The sequence below is a fragment of the Paramisgurnus dabryanus genome, chromosome 24 (genome assembly GCF_030506205.2).
Source record: "Paramisgurnus dabryanus chromosome 24, PD_genome_1.1, whole genome shotgun sequence".
Lineage (NCBI taxonomy): Eukaryota > Metazoa > Chordata > Actinopteri > Cypriniformes > Cobitidae > Paramisgurnus > Paramisgurnus dabryanus.
This window is the reverse complement of record NC_133360.1, coordinates 19,374,504-19,392,228: the sequence shown is the minus strand read 5'-3', so window position 1 is coordinate 19,392,228 and position 17,725 is coordinate 19,374,504. Positions and strand designations below refer to the sequence as shown.

Below are 17,725 nucleotides of genomic sequence, written 5' to 3'. Positions count from 1 at the left end.
CCCTACGAGCGCAGGTTCTCTCGGCTCAATCATGCACGCTCATGCGTTTTATGTGTACACCACGGTGCGCTCAGCGAGCTCACCAACGTGACTCTGAATTTACTTATCTCGCACAGCCGCGGCGCGTACCTCGCCGTCTTGTGCTATGTTATGTGCCCCCGGTGCGTTTAAAACCCCACCGTGTGCGCGTCAACAATTTATATGGTGCTTACACATTTGCTTTTAAAGCTGTGAATATGCCGGGTATAGGGCCACACGCAGTGTCTCTCCGGTAAGGCACTTCAGTACGTTGTGTATGCACGGCGTGATGGGATTACGTTCCCCCATAGCGTCAGCTAACTGACGCAATGCGAAGTGAACCGTATTGAAAGGGAACGCTTAGGTTACTCACGTAACCCCGGTTCCCTGAAATAACGGGAACGAAGCATTGCGTCTCTTGCCGTGCTACAAACGTCTACGCAGCGAGTGTTATTCGGCTGCGCGCTTCAGTCGAATAATAATGAGCTCCTGACGATTGAACCGCGCTTATATAGGGACGCGTTCCTCCCGCGCGCGGGTTCAAACGTCATTGGTCTGTACTTTGTACAGACGTTAACCAATAGGCTTCAGTCACGGAGTAAACAGGAGTTTCCCCCATAGCGTCAGCTAACTGACGCAATGCTTCGTTCCCGTTATTTCAGGGAACCGGGGTTACGTGAGTAACCTAAGCGTTTTGGTGTAGAACCACCAATCATGTAAGGTTCTGATTCACCAAAACACAAAGTGATTTTAGCATATATCATTTATAAAACCATTTTCTGTGTTAATAGTTATACGCCTTATTCAACCTATCACCATGTTGATTCCAAAACAAGGCTGTGAGGGATTGATGTCCATACCTTACTCTTTAAACCTTAAGTTTTCTATCAGGATGCTGGTCATCCAGCCATCAAAACATAGACAATACATAATTTTACAAATTTCCACAGAACAAAGAACCTTGGAAATCATTGATTGTTAAAATGAGAAGGAACATATGACCAAATTTTGTGATAAGAGAAGCACAATGTGTACACAAAATCTGTTTTTTATTAGCCTAATGTTTACGCTTTGGATTAAAGCGTCTGCCAAATGCATTGATGTAAATGTAACTAGCTTAGCGTTAAGGTTTATTTACATAGACGTCCCTATTGTGTTTTGACTCTCAGGCAAGAGATTGAGGCTTACATCAAAGCAAAGTATGTTGAGCGAAGATTTGTCCAAAGACGGTCGGAGGATGAGATCAGACAGAAAGTTTTATCGCTGAGTAATCAAGATAAACGTCTCAGCGGCAGCTCAGAAACTCAGTCTACACAAGGACAATCATCAAAAGCCCGTCCAGCTTCTGATTCCTCAGGTGAGACATCCATATTCATAACAGTATTAACATTTGCATTCCTTATCATATTTATAGCATAAAAGCTAGAGTCCTAATGCATCACTACGACATTAAAATGCTGTCTTTTCACCTTGCATGCATCATTGTGCCAATTACATTTTAACACTATCAACCAGTAGTTCAACAAATCCAGCACATACATCTATAAAGGTGGCAAGAGAATTACAGTATGATTTGGGATTTTGTTTGTTGGTTCATTTATGAAGATAGCTACAGATATAAGGTAATAGATTATTAGCACATTCATTTGTTAAATATCTGTCACAGACACATGCTTATACACATACACATGTACATGACCCTCTCGCCTGACAGATCTCAGGTTAAAGGCTGTGTAAAGTAATTTCAGAGAATTGTTTCTTATCACATTATAAATGTTAGAAATGTCTTGCTGAAACACATTACAGAGACTGTGAACTATATAGTACTGAAGTGTGGAGTTACACTGTTAAACAGTTTTTCCACATTTCTGTGTTCAGGATTATTTGGGCGGGACTAAAACTGTGACGCACTGGAGCCACCGAGCATAGTCCCGCCCCTAACACAATCGCAAGCATCCATTCAGGTTGTAGCGTAATTTGAAATTAGAAACAGACGGCAGCTTTCCACAGCAGTGGGTGTGGCTTCAGAATTGGTAGCAAACACGCCCCCAGCTTTAAGAGCAGAGAATGCTGCCTATTTTTCCCAGATTTCATAACTTATTTCATTTAATTGGCCTTTCTATCTTTCAAATTTGGCTCGTTGGTTAATATCAAATTTTTTGTGGTGTGACAAACTCAGAACACATGTATAATATAACTTTACATGGACTTTAAGCCTGAATCTGCTCTTTGTTTCTGACCCTCTCTGTGTATGTAATGCTAACCCTACTCTTGGCTTTTGTATCGCTGAAGCGTCCCCTGAGTCTCTCTTCTGTCTAGATGAGCTTGATTCTCTCTTCTCCTACTTTAACACCTCTGCCAAGCCACGTAGTTGTAAGTACCGCTGTTTATGTCCCCCATCGTCTTAATTCTGTTTTTTCACCCTCTCCCCATCAACACCTATCTGGCTTTTCTGGAAAGATCCATCATATATCAGCCATAGCTCTGTTTAAAAAACTAGTGAGCTGTCTTGCTGTTTATACTCTACTGTCTCTTTAAGGCACCATCGTAAATGAAATTGAACCTTTAAAGTGACTGATATTATTCTGCATTCATGCTATGTTACTGTAATTTTGAGATGTTTTTGATCTTATAATGCTATTGTGAGTAGAACTACTTTCTTAATCCTCTAATTTCTAAATCCTCTGTTGCAAATATCCAGTATTCCAATAGTGAAATGTAACTGTACAGACCTCGGCAGACCTGGAACTACTTAGGTGTGCGTGTGCGTTTAATGTACGCTCTTAAAACATTTGTCAAACAATCTGAATGAAGAGCCTCATAGTATAATATTGCCCCTTAAATCATGTTTCCACATGAAGTCCAGTGAAACAAGAAAATAAAAAAACTTTTGTTTTAAGTTGTATTTATGACTTTTATAAGCACTCGAGCACTTTTTGAAAGAATTATGTTATTGTGGTATTTCTGACAAATGCACATTTAAAGGAAAACACCACCGTTTTTCAATATTTAACTATGTTCTTACCTCAACTTAGACAATTTACTACATACCTATCTTTTTTCAATGCATGTTCTGAATGTGTTAGCATTTAGCCTAGGCCCATTAATTCCTTAGGATTCAAACAGGAATGAATTTTGAAGCCACCAAACACTTCCATGTTTTCCATATTTAAAGACTGTTTGGTGGCTTCTAAATTCATCCCTGTTTGGATCCTAGGGATTGAATGGGGCTAGGCTAAATGCTAACACCTTCACAACGTGCTATACAAAGATTTATTGCACGCATTGAAAAAAGATACACTGTAAAAAGATTCTGTAGACATTACAGTATTACTGGCAGCTGGATGCCAGTAACTTACTGTAAATTTAAATGTATGTTATTTATTGAAAACAGTTTGTTTAAAGTTAAATGAACATTAAACATTAACAAGTCTTTGTCTTACAGAAAAAAAATATAAAATGACAGCCTCATGCAAAGCATTCTGGGAACCGAAACGCCTCATCAACCTTTTCAGTTTTTTTCCTTCAGATTTTATTTCCCAGAATGCTTTGCTTGAGGCTGTTATTTTAGTTTTATTCTGTAAAGATAAAGACTTGCTAATGTTTAATTTTCATTTAACTTTAAACAAACTGTTGCAGGGAATTAACATAAATATAAATCTACAGTAAGTTACTGGCAACCAGCTGCCAGTAAAACTGTAATTTCTACGGAATTTTTTTACAGTGTAGGTATGTATTAATTTGTCTAAGTTGAGGTAAAAACATGGTAAAATATTGAAAAATTGTGGTGTTTTCCTTTGAAGAGAACATACTATGCAAAATCTACTTTTACAAGCTGTGTTTAAACATGAATGTGGGTTGGCAGTGTGTGAACACAACCACCCTTCAATGAACAAAATCGACTCATTATTTTTTTAATATTCCTCGTTTAACTAACGCAGTCTTATTAGACATGCTGTTTTGATTCTCTTGTTAATGTGAGGTCACACTGATAAAGCCCCACCCACGGCCACTGATTAACAGTCTTTCATTACAATAATTTCGGCTCTCAGCAAGTTATACGCTGTCTGCCATATCTTAATAGTGAGATAATTGTCTAAGTGTAGTCACAGGAATCAGATCTATTTTAACTAAAAAGTGCTCACTGTCTTTTTTAGAACACCTGAGACTTAATAGACAATAGGCATAATAGGTGCACTTTAAAGTAGGGCTCTGCAATTAATAGTTTTTTAATTTTAAATTTCGATTTTTGATTCAAACAATTACAAAAACAAGATAATAGAGGTAAAACTATTATTTTGCCTCATTCTATTTCTGTTGTTTTGTCTTTTATTATAAATCCAGCGCGATTGAATCAGCTGCACCACGGCTCCTCTCTCTCGCTCTCTCTTCACACGTGCACGCAGCTACTCTCTCACTTTTTCTGAAGTTAGATTGTTAAGTATTTATCCTGTTTATATTTGTAAGGTTTTATGCATTTCATGCGAGCTGAGGCAAAACTATCCTTCACGTTTAAAATATGAATCACGTGCCGCTGTTTGTAAAACTTATAGTGCAACAACACTACAAAAATCCATTGAATTGAGTGAAGTAGACTACTAGTAGTTGCATCTAAAGACACAATGATCATTTTTTGTCCTTCTCGAATTTCACAAATCCCTCTAGCCTTCAAACAAACAAACAAAAAATAGATTAATTGTGTAAATTTGTATGAGTGTATGATTTTTTTTCCAAAATAATTACACATAAGGATACAGGACCCTATAAAATCCTGTTTAGCACACTAGGTTTTTGCCAGAGCTCATATGTCACAACATTTTTTTTTACATTTATTGTGTTGTTTTTCAGGGTTGTTTTTTATTGTTCTTATTTGTTTTCTTTGTGTGTAATGCACTACATTTGGTAATGGTGCTGATTACTAAAAGATTTGAGTCACTGTGTGTGTTTATGTGTCAATCTATAAGATAAACTTGTTTTTTTACAGTGAAAAGTACAGACAGTGAAACACAGAATCTTGCAGATGGAAACAGAGAAACTCTGAACGCAACCAACACACACGACACAGGTCAGTCTAAAACCATGATCTCTGTTTTAGGCAGTGGCAGCTAGTGATTTCAAATATGTGATCGGAGTGTCGTGTGTTGCTTTTCATGTCAAAATATGTGTCCGTTGCATCATGTGAACCATGTGCATCATGCGTCTTATCAAAATAAGTGCCTGCTGTACATGCTTCGAAAGGGGTTATGATAAAAGAGATGCTCACGTTCACAAAATACTCGCAATTTTTTCTGAAAAATTTTACTTTCGCCCCTGATCTCCCTTAATTTTCATGTTTGAGTCACCGAACATCTTGACATGATTTAATGAGAGTGAATGAGCTCAGTGATTGACTTTAATATCATTTCTTCTCAGAAGTCACAGAGCCTCAGGCTGAATGTGCTGCTGGAGATCTGCCGGTGTACTCTGAGCCGAATCACTTGACCCCGGGTCTACAGCTGTACTGGGCATCATTCTCCCGCAGTCTGCCTGATATGGCTGAAGCTCTCGCGCATGGAGCCCATGTTAACTGGATCAACACGGACGATGATAACCGGACGCCCCTCATCATGGCCGTTCATGGGGTGAGTCATTCTAACAAAGAAAAAACTACTTTTTTATTTTATACATATTATATCCGATACCATTATATGCAAGGGTATTAATCTGATTTAATTTGTAAATCTTTTTTTTCTGAATTCAAAGCAGTGTTTCTTATACACATGTGGTGCATTTTTGTAAGACATGTTTACATTTATGTAGTAGATCGGTTTTCCCCACTGTTTCCTTTTGATTATTCAGTATTGTTTTAAATGAGAAATAACATTTTTGTTTCAGGGATCTCTGGTAACTTGTGAATTCCTGCTTCAAAATTCAGCCAGTGTGAATCAGCAAGACAATCTTGGCAGAGGGCCTTTACATCATGCTACTATACTGGGCCATACAGGGTTAGTAATTAATACCAATATAATACAGATTTTTGTAGCATTAATGTTTTCAGATCCTGAATGTTGTTTCTGGACATGGGCAAGCATCTAGAGATGATCTGTCATTTTTTTGACTATTTAAATCTTTCTGCTGTAAAATGTAAAGACTTGTACTGTATTTTATTCTGCAACAAAAGCTTATTTAAACTAGATGTTTCTTTACATAACCATCGCAAAATAAAACAATAAGCCCCAAGAAGAAGTGGGTTACCTAAAACCCCCTTAGCTGTTACAAAATGCACTGTAACCCCACTGCTTCGCGGGGGTTATTGCGTTTATAAAACGGTTACTTCATATGCATAACGTTAGCGGAAAATTATAAAAAAAAACGCAAATATTCTGTAATTATATTAGTACAAATATAACTCTTCCACCAAACAAAGTAGTTTCAGAATCAAGTGTGACTGAAACAGAGCGCAGTTCCCAACCAACACAGAAGCTGCAAAGACACAATGAAAATATGATTTAAGACTGTGGTGTTTATTTTATAAATCAACATTCATCTAATTTATACATTAACATTTATATCGTGCAACTATTGAAGTGATGATCAAATATGCTTGGAAGCATGCTTAACTCTTTCCCCGTAAGTTGCCACCCAGTTTTAGTTTAATGACTTTTTAAAAATCTTTAATAATAATTCTTCTTTAAATAAACATAAAATATCAAATGAAAGAACAGACCCTCCGCTTAAAAACGTTTCATGCTACCTTCATTTATTCTCTTATCATCTCTCAAATTTTCAGCTAAAAAGTTGAGATAATTCCGCTTTTGTGAATAACTTTTGTAAGAGATCAGATTCAGAGCCACGATCAAAACGTGCACAGTGTTTTAGTGTTGAGTGAATGCGACAGTGTTTAAGTTGGGTAAGATCGCCACCCAGTGGATAGCGGAAATATGACTTTGAGGTTGAAACTCCTCAGAGAGTGTTTTCTCTTTATTGATTAGATGACTCAACAATATTTATTGACATGTATCTGGATATCGCCATAATTGTGCAATTGTATACAAATTAAAATATGATTAAAGACTGTGGTGTTTATTTTCATAAATCAGTATGCAGCAACAATGGCGCAGTGATACTTCTGTAATGCGGTCTGAACCGTGGGTTTACCGGGGTATTTTATCACAGCTTAGAATGCGTTTCAACCAATCAGAATGAAAAACCAGAACTGCCCGTTTTATAATACCCTCTATGAACCCCTGAACATATCCCCCATAGATAAATCTCATTCCAAGCTGATCTCAAAAGTTGGCTGCCCTGTTTATGCATTTGGCAGTTGCTTTTATTCAGAGCAACTCAAAGCGAGAGTGGTCTGTATTGTTTCCTGCTAAAATTTTAACAAAAGCTATTTTGGCTTTGCGCCCCTAAAGTAATATGATTTTACCCAGTTGGAGCTTGGGTTGCAAAGCTGAAGTTGTGTTTTTACAGGAGTCAGATCTATTTTAACTGAAAGTGCTCACTGTCTTTTTGTAAGGGAGTGAGGAGCTGTAGTTCATTTGCATTTATAGATACAGACTTGTGTTTTTTGCTCCCACCCAAGCCTGCCACACAAGCTCTGAAAGTGAAGCCAAAACGTCCCCGATCGCCCCCCAGTGGTCCCAGTATAGGTCATAAACTCCGCCTCTCCATGTTATTCAATGGGACTTGAGAACAACTAAATAATTTAATTACACTTCAATTATCTTTTTTCCGAAGCTGGTTTCTGTTATTTACTGTAGTTTTATCACGCTGATGTAAATTCAAGTGTTTAGTTTATTTTTAGTTAGTTATTTAATGCTATAAAAACGGTGGTGGCACGTCATGATTGACAGCTGTGATACACGCTTTCTGCGAGGGCGGGGCCTTGCTTTCGCGGCTTTACTTCCTGCTCACTACTGCGCAGGACTGGTCCCGAAAATCGCTACTGTGCAGACTGAAGACCCATGATGTCAGCGCCGTATCAGGACACTGACAGCTTTACTTTTCACCAATGGAAGAGAGCGAACGGGCGTCGTCCATCTTTACAGTCTATCCTCCCACCCAAATAGGGGCATTTTGGACATGCTATAATAAATGACTTGCATACAAACCCTATTTGGAGCGCATCAATTTTTTTGTAATCCATCTTTATTTTGTTTTGACCCAGATATAATACCTCAGATGATAATTAATCAGACTGGTTCTTGCAGCACAACTTGTATTAAGAACCTCAAAAACTACATCCCACAGATATTTTCTCAAAAAATTATTTAACAGACTTGAATCTTTGAATCAAACATAAAAAACACTAAAAGACCAACAACTGTGTATCAGACATAGTGTAGAGACATGAAAACAATTTGTGACCATGTCTGACGATGAAACATTTAGTAAGATTTCATTAAGATTCCCATTTTTATGTCAAATATATCATATTCCAAAATTTAATCACACAGACTCCAGATATCAATTAGCTGGAGAAACACCCCGGCTGTGACCCATTGCTATAATGCACAATTCTTATTGTTATTATTTATAATATGTGTTGTAATATGATAAATTGTGTTTGTAAAGTTTGGCCTTGAGGTATTAATGATCTTTTATGTAATTTTCTGTTACAGGCAAGTGTGTTTATTCCTAAAACGAGGAGCCAATCAGAATGCAGCAGATGCTGAGAATAAAACCCCATTGTCTATTGCAGTGGATGCAGCAAATGCAGACATTGTCACATTGTGAGTTTCTCAAGCCTCTACATTCATATACAGCGGGGAAAATAAGTCAGCATTTTTATCAGTAAGGGGATTATTATGACTCAACTTGTATACTTAAATGTTCTGATTTCTTTGTATGAATTCAATATTTGGCTTGATGTCTACATCTGGTGGAAATTTTGTTTCAATAGCCCACTTAGAAATCCCCTTACTGATAAAAATGCTGATGTGTCAAATACTTATTTTCCCCGCTGAATATATACATTTACATGTTATTGATTTGTCTTTCTATCATTTGACACGGTTAGATAGAAATATAAGACCTGTAATAAGCATAAAATAAAAAACCTGTATCTATATTTTTCTCTGCTTATAAACTCTTAAATATGAGTTTTTTTTTTTCAAAAATATAAATTCTTTGGCAAAAAGCTGAAATAATTGTATTTTTGTGAAGGAATTTTGTTAGAGATCAGATTCAGAATGCTTATCAAAACATACACGGAGTGTAAAATTAATAAATAATTTTTTGCTTCAGTTTTTTATACATTTGGTAAGTATTACAGATAACCTAAAAACTCATCAGGAGCACGTCATTTTTTCATGCAAATGATTTCTCTTAATTGACAAGATAACTTGTCAATGGTGGGGAAAGAGTTCATATTACTAGCAGTGATAGCTGCACTAAGCACAAGTTAATGTGATTAACTGGAAATGTTAAACATGATGAGTTGTCATTGTGTTAAACTATTTTCTCCATCTCTTGACAGGCTTCGATTGGCCAAGATGAATGAAGAGATGCGTGAATCAGAGGGTCCATACAGTCAGACAGGTCATTATAACTCTAACAGTCCTACTGAAATACAGTACAGAAAGTGTATGGAAGAGTTTATTAACTTACAACTTGGAGACTCCTAACACTTCTACAGTATGTTAGGCCCAAATCATAAACACCTGTATCATATGCAAAATATCTGTGAATGTACAAAGCAGGTATATGGAGCTGGGCTTCATTTAACCCCAGGATGGGTTCATCTAGTATTTTAATATAAAACATCAAACAAACAGTAGGTCAAAATCTGTTAACACTGGAACAAGTGCAATAAATAGCTTTGTGAATTTGATGTAAATAGTATTGAACGCATATGCCTTATGAATACATTATTTCCAGTGTTTAAAAATGTGTTCTTATGCAAATATTGTCTGTGTCTAATAGTACAGTGTTATCAATTGAATCTGCCACACCTCATAAGTTAGGTTAAAAATTATATTAAATTGAAATAATTGAAATGACAAAGAGTTACATTTACTGAATTAACATTCTGGAAAATCTTGGAAAATTAAGCAATTTTTATAGATTGCATTTCAAACAGCTTTATTTCGCAGACTTAAAAACGTTTAGTTGTGTAAACTTAAAAAAAAAACACTTGTATGCTAATATCTAAAGTTTTTTTTTTTACTTTCTGAAAGGATTGCTAGTAAATATACTACATTGCATTCAGAAAGTATTCAGACCCCCTCAACTTTTTTTATTTTGTAATGTTGCATCCTGATACTGTAAAAAAATTTATGAATCTGCAGTCAGTAGCCTACCCAATAACAATGAAGTGAAAACAGAATTTTAGACATGTCTGCAAATTTATTGAAAATAAAAACTAAAATTTCAAATTTACATTATTTAGACCCTCTTTGCAACAACACTTAAATTTTAACTCAAATTCCTCCCATTTTTCTTGGTTGTTGTTGAGGTGTTTCTGCATCTTGACTCAAGTCATCCTGTGGTAAATTACATTTATTGGGGTTGATTTAAAAAGGCACACACCTCCATTAATTTTAATTATGTTTCCTTAAATTCAGATTCAAATTTGTATTCTGCCTCCTTGTTGCTACCTCAGTTTAATTTAATACAAATACAGGAATTTAAATATATAGAAAAATGTATTTACAATTCAGTTCTGAATAGCACAGACGTTTGTCTGGCACTTTCCTAATACAGAACATTTTATTTGATGTAAATTAAGCTGTCTAGAGTTGTTGACATCAGATCATAGAGATTTAATTTACCCTTGAATAATAATAATTGTGAATAGTTAACATATTTATCATATATTTATAAGAGTTTTATTTGTTTTATTTTAAGAAATTTAAAAAAAAATTATTTTTGTAGATTATTTTATGTAGCAGACTTACAAATGCACATTAGTACAAAGTTTACAGATATAATGTACAAAAAACACATTGTTATATTTATATAATTATACCTGGTATAAAATTATACTATTATTTAATATTATTTTTTGATAAATGTTTAAACAAATGTAAATCTAATGAGAGTTTGTTTAGTTATAAACGTAAGAAAAGAAAATTTCACCAATATTATGTTTTTATGAATGTAATTGTTTTGTTAATTTTATTTTGTCTAATGTAAATGCCAAATTGTATAGGATATGTTTATAGATTCACTGCTTAAATTATAATAGTTTAGCTAAAATATCTGGGCTGCAAGTGTTCGTTTTAGTCACAGAGGGGTGCAGTAGAGCAAGACGATTCATGAAACGGGCACATACTGTATAAAATACAATATTCAGTGCAATGTAGGAAGATTGTGAATCGCATAATAGCGCAGTCAATAATTCCAATATGTATTCACCGTAAAAACAATTAAAATCTTGATTTATGGTGATGAGTTGCTGTAATTTTTAAAATAAAGTTCAAATAAAGTTACAGTAAATCCAAGTTGATTATACATAAACATTTTTAATCCAAAAACATATCCAAAAAAATAATTCTAAGCAGCTTTGATTTTTTTCCTTTTTTATTTGGAAACGTTTGTAACATCATGTTTTAAAGTAGGATCAGTACACATTAAGCTTAAACAACAGTAGGTTTGGTGTCAGTAAGCACCGAATATAATGCCATGCAGTAAATAGTGTCAGTTTAACATTTCTCTAAATAAACACTTAACTACAGTGTTTCTATGCACGTATTTAATGTAACAAATAGCCAGATATATATATATATACACTTTACAAGCTTTTCAATTCTGCAAATATCTACATTTCCCTCTTTTCTGCTTCATTCACCTGCTGTCTTCTGAGCTTCTCCTCTGAAGTTTTGCAGGTATGAGGCTCATCTACAGTCGTGTGAGTTATTTGTGTGTGGATCGTAGTGTGCAGTTGTGTGTTTGGCATGCTTACATGCTGGTGAGCTGTTTTTTACTGCACCATCTAATCGCTTATACTTTTTTTTTTGTTTTTGTTTTTTTGTGCAGGTGATGAAACATACCAGGATATTTTCCAAGACTTTTCACATATGGCATCAAATGATCCAGATAAACTCAATCGATATACATAAGTGAAGTTTGGGTGATATGATTGATGTGCATTTTTTATTGGGATAGCTGCAGAATATTGCATGTAGTGTAAAGTATTAATTGTATTCATGTAAATGTTGTATTTCCATTATGCAATGTGGTATTTTTTATTTGAAATGTAGTACCAGTCAGATAGTTTAGTTAAAAATGTAAGATGTCTTTGAAAGGTTTTGTCATGAAATCAGTATCTTTGCCCATGTATTAGTTTGGGTGACAGATTATATTGCACTCATAGTCTTATTGTAATGTGCTGTTTTTTTGTAAATTATCATATGTTTCATATAGAGTTTATTCTTACGTTTATCTATAAATGATCAGTAAATAATGGGAGTATTTGTATGCATCTTTTCAAGAAGCACAGTAACCATTCTTGTATAAATGTTCACATGGAATTGTGACAATTTATGTAAAAATTGTTTTACAAACAACTTGCACATAATTCTTCTGTTTAGAATGACAACCATTTCTAGTTATCAACTATGGCTCATTTGTAGCTGTGACCTACTTTGTAGGAATATATTATGTATACAAGTTTACAACAAACACATTTTAAAATTGCATGCATTTTATGTCCGTTGCATGTTTGTTTTTTTGTTGCTATTTGATATGTTCTTGAGCATTTTTGAAGAGAAATGCATGATGTTTTTTGCATGTGCATCCCACTCCCGCATTGATTTTTTTATATGTACAAAAAGTATACAGTAAAACATGATCATATCACAGTGTATGGGATGTAAATTGTGTAAATTCTGTACATACATAATCTTGGGCAGGGTTGTTTATTTTGTGGTACTTTTAGGTGTATTTTTATTCAGTATTGAGTACTTTGTAATCATCCTGTATTTGATTTCTGCAATTTTTAAGTTTATTGTATCTACTGCAATTGTTTGACTGAAATTATCTCAAAATATATTATGAATAGATTTTTGTGATTTTTTTTTTTCTTTTTCAAATATAAAGCATTGTAACTTTATATAAAGTACTGTATCCACAGCATGTCTACATTGTCTTTAAAGCTATTCAGAAGAAAACTTGTTTTTATTGTGTTGCACACATGCACAGCTCAGAGGGTGATGTTCCATAAACATTGGCCTTGGTCTTTGAAATCATTGGCTTATGAAGGGTGGCCATTATGAAAGCTTTACCCATTATGGGCGGTTCACATTTCAGGTCTAAAAACTGCTTGGAAAACGGGGCCACGTGGCTTCCCCTCCTTCTTTCCAACACGATTTAACTTTTCAGAATACTGGGTTGAAATAACTGGATGAAAAAAAGAGCGTGTTGCTCCCTATTTGCTCACGCAAAAGATGCAAAATGTGAATCGCCCCTTACGGTGATTCAGAATTTTGTAAAACGTGTCAAGTAACACCTTATAATTGATGCGTAGTTTCAAGCTTGTGTTGTGGTTGACAAATCTAACAATCTCCAGTTGGGAAGTAAATCTTAGAAGAACTGTTGTGTCAGTTTGTGAAAGAAAAGTGCAACAGTTTCAACAAATGACTTTGTGCTCAAATGATTCTAATTAAACAAAAACTTTTTGGAAATCAAAGTTATTATCAGTCATGGTATTATAATGACAAAAAGTTGGACAAATTCTTTTTTTTCAGGAGGGTTTTTAAAGTAAAGTTCATTAAGCATTAAGTTAGTCATTTTTCTAAAAACAACTTAGGGGAGAGATCGCAAAGTTGTTCACTTTATTCTGTCAGAAATAAAAGGTACAAAACTACGTTTTCTGTCACTGGGTTGGACCCTCAAAGGTTCATTTTTGTATCTTTATGGGTATACGACATATTAGAATGTTGTATTTTTTGGGGTACAATATTATATCCTCATGGCCTATTGTGTATCTTTCAGGACCAATTTTGTAATAGTAAATTGTACTTTTAAAGGTACACAATAGGTCCTTAAGGAATAATAATGTAGCCAAAAAGGTACAACATTGCATTATGTTTTATATACCTGTAGAGGTACAAAAATGAACGTTAGTGACCGAGAAAGTGCAGTTTTGTACCTTTTTTCTGACACTGTAGATTAGAAATGACTGAGGACAGATATCACACATTTTAATGCACTTTCTTGATTTACAAGCAAACTTCTGTAGTTTCGTTATCTGTTTATGTTTGTTTTTAAAATGTGATACCAACTCGCAGCTGAACAACCCGTATATTAACCATGTTTTTTGTGGTAAAAGTGTAGTAACCATATTTTTTGGTGTATTGCTGTTTTAAACTGGTTAGTTTTCGTGAGGGAATTGCTGAAAATTTCAGTAACACTTTAACTACTGTTAACTAATGAACCTTTTTGTAATGTATTAATTAACATGAACAAACCATGAGCAATGCATTTGTTACAGTATTTATTCATTTTTGTTAATGTTAGTTAATAGAAATAAAGCTTTTAATTGTTTGTTCATGTTAGTTCACAGTGCATTAACGTTAACAAGATTTTAATAAAGTATTAGTAATTGTTGAAATTAACATTAACAAAGATTAAAAGCTGTATACGTGCAGTTTATTATTAGTTCATGTTAACTATTGTAGTTAACTAATGTTAACTAATGAACCTTATTGTAAAGTGTTACCAACATTTCTTTCAGTTTTTTGAGGGGCTATACCACCAACAAAAACCTACATGCATCTCAGCAAAAATAAGTATCTTAAAAACACTTAATTATTAAAATTGTTGTATGTTGTCAATGATAACGATTTTCTATCTATATCTTGCACATAAATTAAGCAGATAATCTCAACAGTACACTGTAAGAAATACTTTGCTGCCTTAAAATTTTTTGTTGAATAAACTCGGATTTATAAGTCATTTCAACTTACTATTATTTATCTTGACTAGAGATAAGTTGTAATAACTACAGGTGAGTTTTTATTACTTATAAATTTAAGTTGACTTTTCTCAACTATACTTTATAAGTTGTGACAACTAATTTCTGTTTACATGACTTGTAAATCTGAGTTGATTTAACAAAAAAAATTTAAGGCAGCAAAGTTTTTTTTACAGTGTATATTTACTTTGTATAGCCAGAGCAGAACCTCAGTTATTCATGGGTTATTATGAGAAACATTAATGCTTAAAATTAATTAATTAATTACAACCATTTAAATAGATCTGGTATGGATCGACTGAGATGGTTTATGTGGATTTCTGTTCCTGTACCTTTACTGGGACGAACACAAACATGTTTGAGTTATGCTATTCACATGGGCCAATAAGGATGCTACTGTAGAAATGGAAGATTTATATTTTCTATTACTGGGCATGAAAAGTTCCCATCTGTTTGTTCAATGTTTAATTTTTGTCAGAAGGCTCAAGGCAGCTGGAACAGTAATTCACTAGATCTTGTCGGCTGATTCCAGTTGTTTGCCATCCACAAACTGAATGAAGAAATAAGTCTTTGAAGTTCATCTCTCCTGATATATTCTCACCATCTGTCTGGTGATGGGTTGCTTTCAAACTCCACCAATAATTAAAATTGTTGTTTTAAAACGTTTGGTTTCATAGTAACTTGACGTGTCATGATATCCATGTGGATCTTGTTGAAGTCTGCTGAGCATCTTCTGGGCCTCTGTCTTTGCTTAGCAGTGGAGAGGAAATCTGCGGTCAGCTTCCCACAGAGACATGGAGAGCCTATGCTCGAAGCTTTAACTTTATGAAAAGCTCCATAAATATCTGTTAACATTCACACCCATCAGCGAGGCCAATCTGAACATCATGATTTATTTTTAACTTTGACTGACCAATATTAAATTCAGTTCACATGAGAAACCAGGAAGCTTAAAGAACAACAAAGAATGGCACTTTTTGAATATAGTATAGGATGGCGTTTTTGAAGCTACATGGAGTCATTTCTTATCAAAAGATGTGAATCTTCACCCATGTCAGGGTGTCTGAAAGCAATACATACAAAATGAAAAAGAAAATTACAGAAGTTACCAGAAAAGGGTGCCATGCCAGGACAAGCTTTCAATCTGAGTCGATTCAATGTTTCTGAAACGCAAAGCAAACTGTGATGTCATAGCCTACTTAACTTTGTTAACAAACATTTTCACAAATCATTTCCAGAAGTGGCCGGTTTGTTTCGACCGATGAGTTCACTTTGAAAGAATCATTGTTTCATATTTTGGAGGAAAGGGAAGGCAATCAAGTCATTGCTGAATCTTTTTCTAGATGATGAATGAAGATGAAATGAAAAGATGCCTTCAGCAGCATTCTTTCACACCTTAATCATCTACATAATGGCTGGAATACTGTGAATGTGTTTTGCACTACCCCACCCATCCACACATCTCTCTCTTCTGTCTGTTACTTCATTCTCACTTCCCAGAATGGGACGGCCCCCTATTTTCCAGTGGAGACACTTTTAAGATCAGAGTCCCAGAGGTCTCGTCCTCCATACCCCAGCAGCTGGCCAGCAAACCGTTGGAAAATCTACTGAATTCATGACAGCAAATCTGGCTTCCAGCTGTGCACAATGTAAGCGTGAAGACAGGCTAACTCAAAGCTTTACCAATACAGAAGCCTCTATTGTATAGCTTTATTTAATTAACGCACTGCCCAAGAGGCTATCTGTGTCCTATACATTGTTAGCAGGGTCTGCTCATATTTGAATAACATCACAAACAGTAACCAGATGAATATGTTTTCCATTGCCTTTTTTAAAATGTAAATCTAAAGCAACTGTTCTTAGTCACCAAAGCAATAAATCTAATAGTTCCTGTATCAATACATGTTTTTTTAATTATTGAAAAGTATATTTTGATTCTTATAAACAAACCAATTACTGGCAATCACACATCCTCTCTTACTGGTAAATTGGCAGCACTGATTTACCAGAAAGGTTCTGTTCACACATGATCTGTTAACTGCAATTTACCAGTAAAGACTGTTTGTATGTTAGGGATAATGTGTGCCCCCAGATCATCAGACTGTACAAACGCACAACATCCACACTCACCTCGAGCACCGGCATCCCCCAAGGCTGTGTGCTGAACCCCCACACACTTTTTACAGATGACAGCCAACCCATCCACAACTCATACAATATTTGAAACCCCTTTTATATGTTAATATTATGTACTTGTATATAACATTTATTGTTCCTGTAAATATGTGGAGTTTATTTTTATAATGTACTGATGGAGGCTGACACACATTTTTTTTGTGTGTGTTTACACAAGGACAATAAAGTACTTCTAAGTTTATAATATATAAAACCTTTGTAGTCCTTTTAACTAAAATAAAGATTTCCCAGGGAGCAAAAGACCAGATCTGCTTTAAAGTCGTAAGCTCTGCTGTACCACTGGTGACCATGACCCACTTTAACAGATATAACCTATCTCAGAATCTACCAATACAGTTTTAAATGAAAATATAGCAAAAAATACCCCACATTCATTCTCTTTAAATAGAGTAGTTTTTATTTTCTTTGTCATTGCATGATTGAAATAGGTTTGAATGCAATACCAACATGCCTTGGTAAGATATCAAAACCTACAACCAAGTCACTTTGCTCAACCCAACTTATCCCGCAGTGCGACCCACAAGTTAAGAAGCTCTGCTGTAGTTGAGTCAATGTTTTGTCTAAGCTGGGACTGAATGAGCGGATTTACACCCTTCACTTTTAAGATAA

The 17,725-nt window shown here is 34.8% G+C and overlaps 1 protein-coding gene across 8 annotated transcripts in view; it reads left to right on the top strand.

Annotated features, from left to right (window-relative positions):
* acap2b (ArfGAP with coiled-coil, ankyrin repeat and PH domains 2b) overlaps nucleotides 1-13,076 on the top strand; it is a 68,221-nt gene extending 55,145 nt beyond the window's left edge. For 3 of the 8 annotated variants that reach the window (XR_010529276.2, XR_010529275.2, XR_010529277.2), the window contains 8 exons: nucleotides 1,188-1,375; nucleotides 2,311-2,391; nucleotides 5,003-5,083; nucleotides 5,431-5,639; nucleotides 5,893-6,002; nucleotides 8,625-8,735; nucleotides 9,482-11,831; nucleotides 11,983-13,076. Coding sequence is in view for 3 of the 8 variants with exons in the window: in XM_065259382.2 (XP_065115454.1) it covers nucleotides 1,188-1,375; nucleotides 2,311-2,391; nucleotides 5,003-5,083; nucleotides 5,431-5,639; nucleotides 5,893-6,002; nucleotides 8,625-8,735; nucleotides 9,482-9,543; nucleotides 11,983-12,065 (925 nt within the window). In the remaining 5 variants the exon portion in view is untranslated. The remainder of the gene's footprint in view (nucleotides 1-1,187; nucleotides 1,376-2,310; nucleotides 2,392-5,002; nucleotides 5,084-5,430; nucleotides 5,640-5,892; nucleotides 6,003-8,624; nucleotides 8,736-9,481; nucleotides 11,832-11,982) is intronic. The other 5 variants (XM_065259382.2, XM_065259383.2, XR_010529278.2 and 2 more) reach the window with 3 other exon arrangements.
* Nucleotides 13,077-17,725: the final 4,649 nt, after the last annotated feature.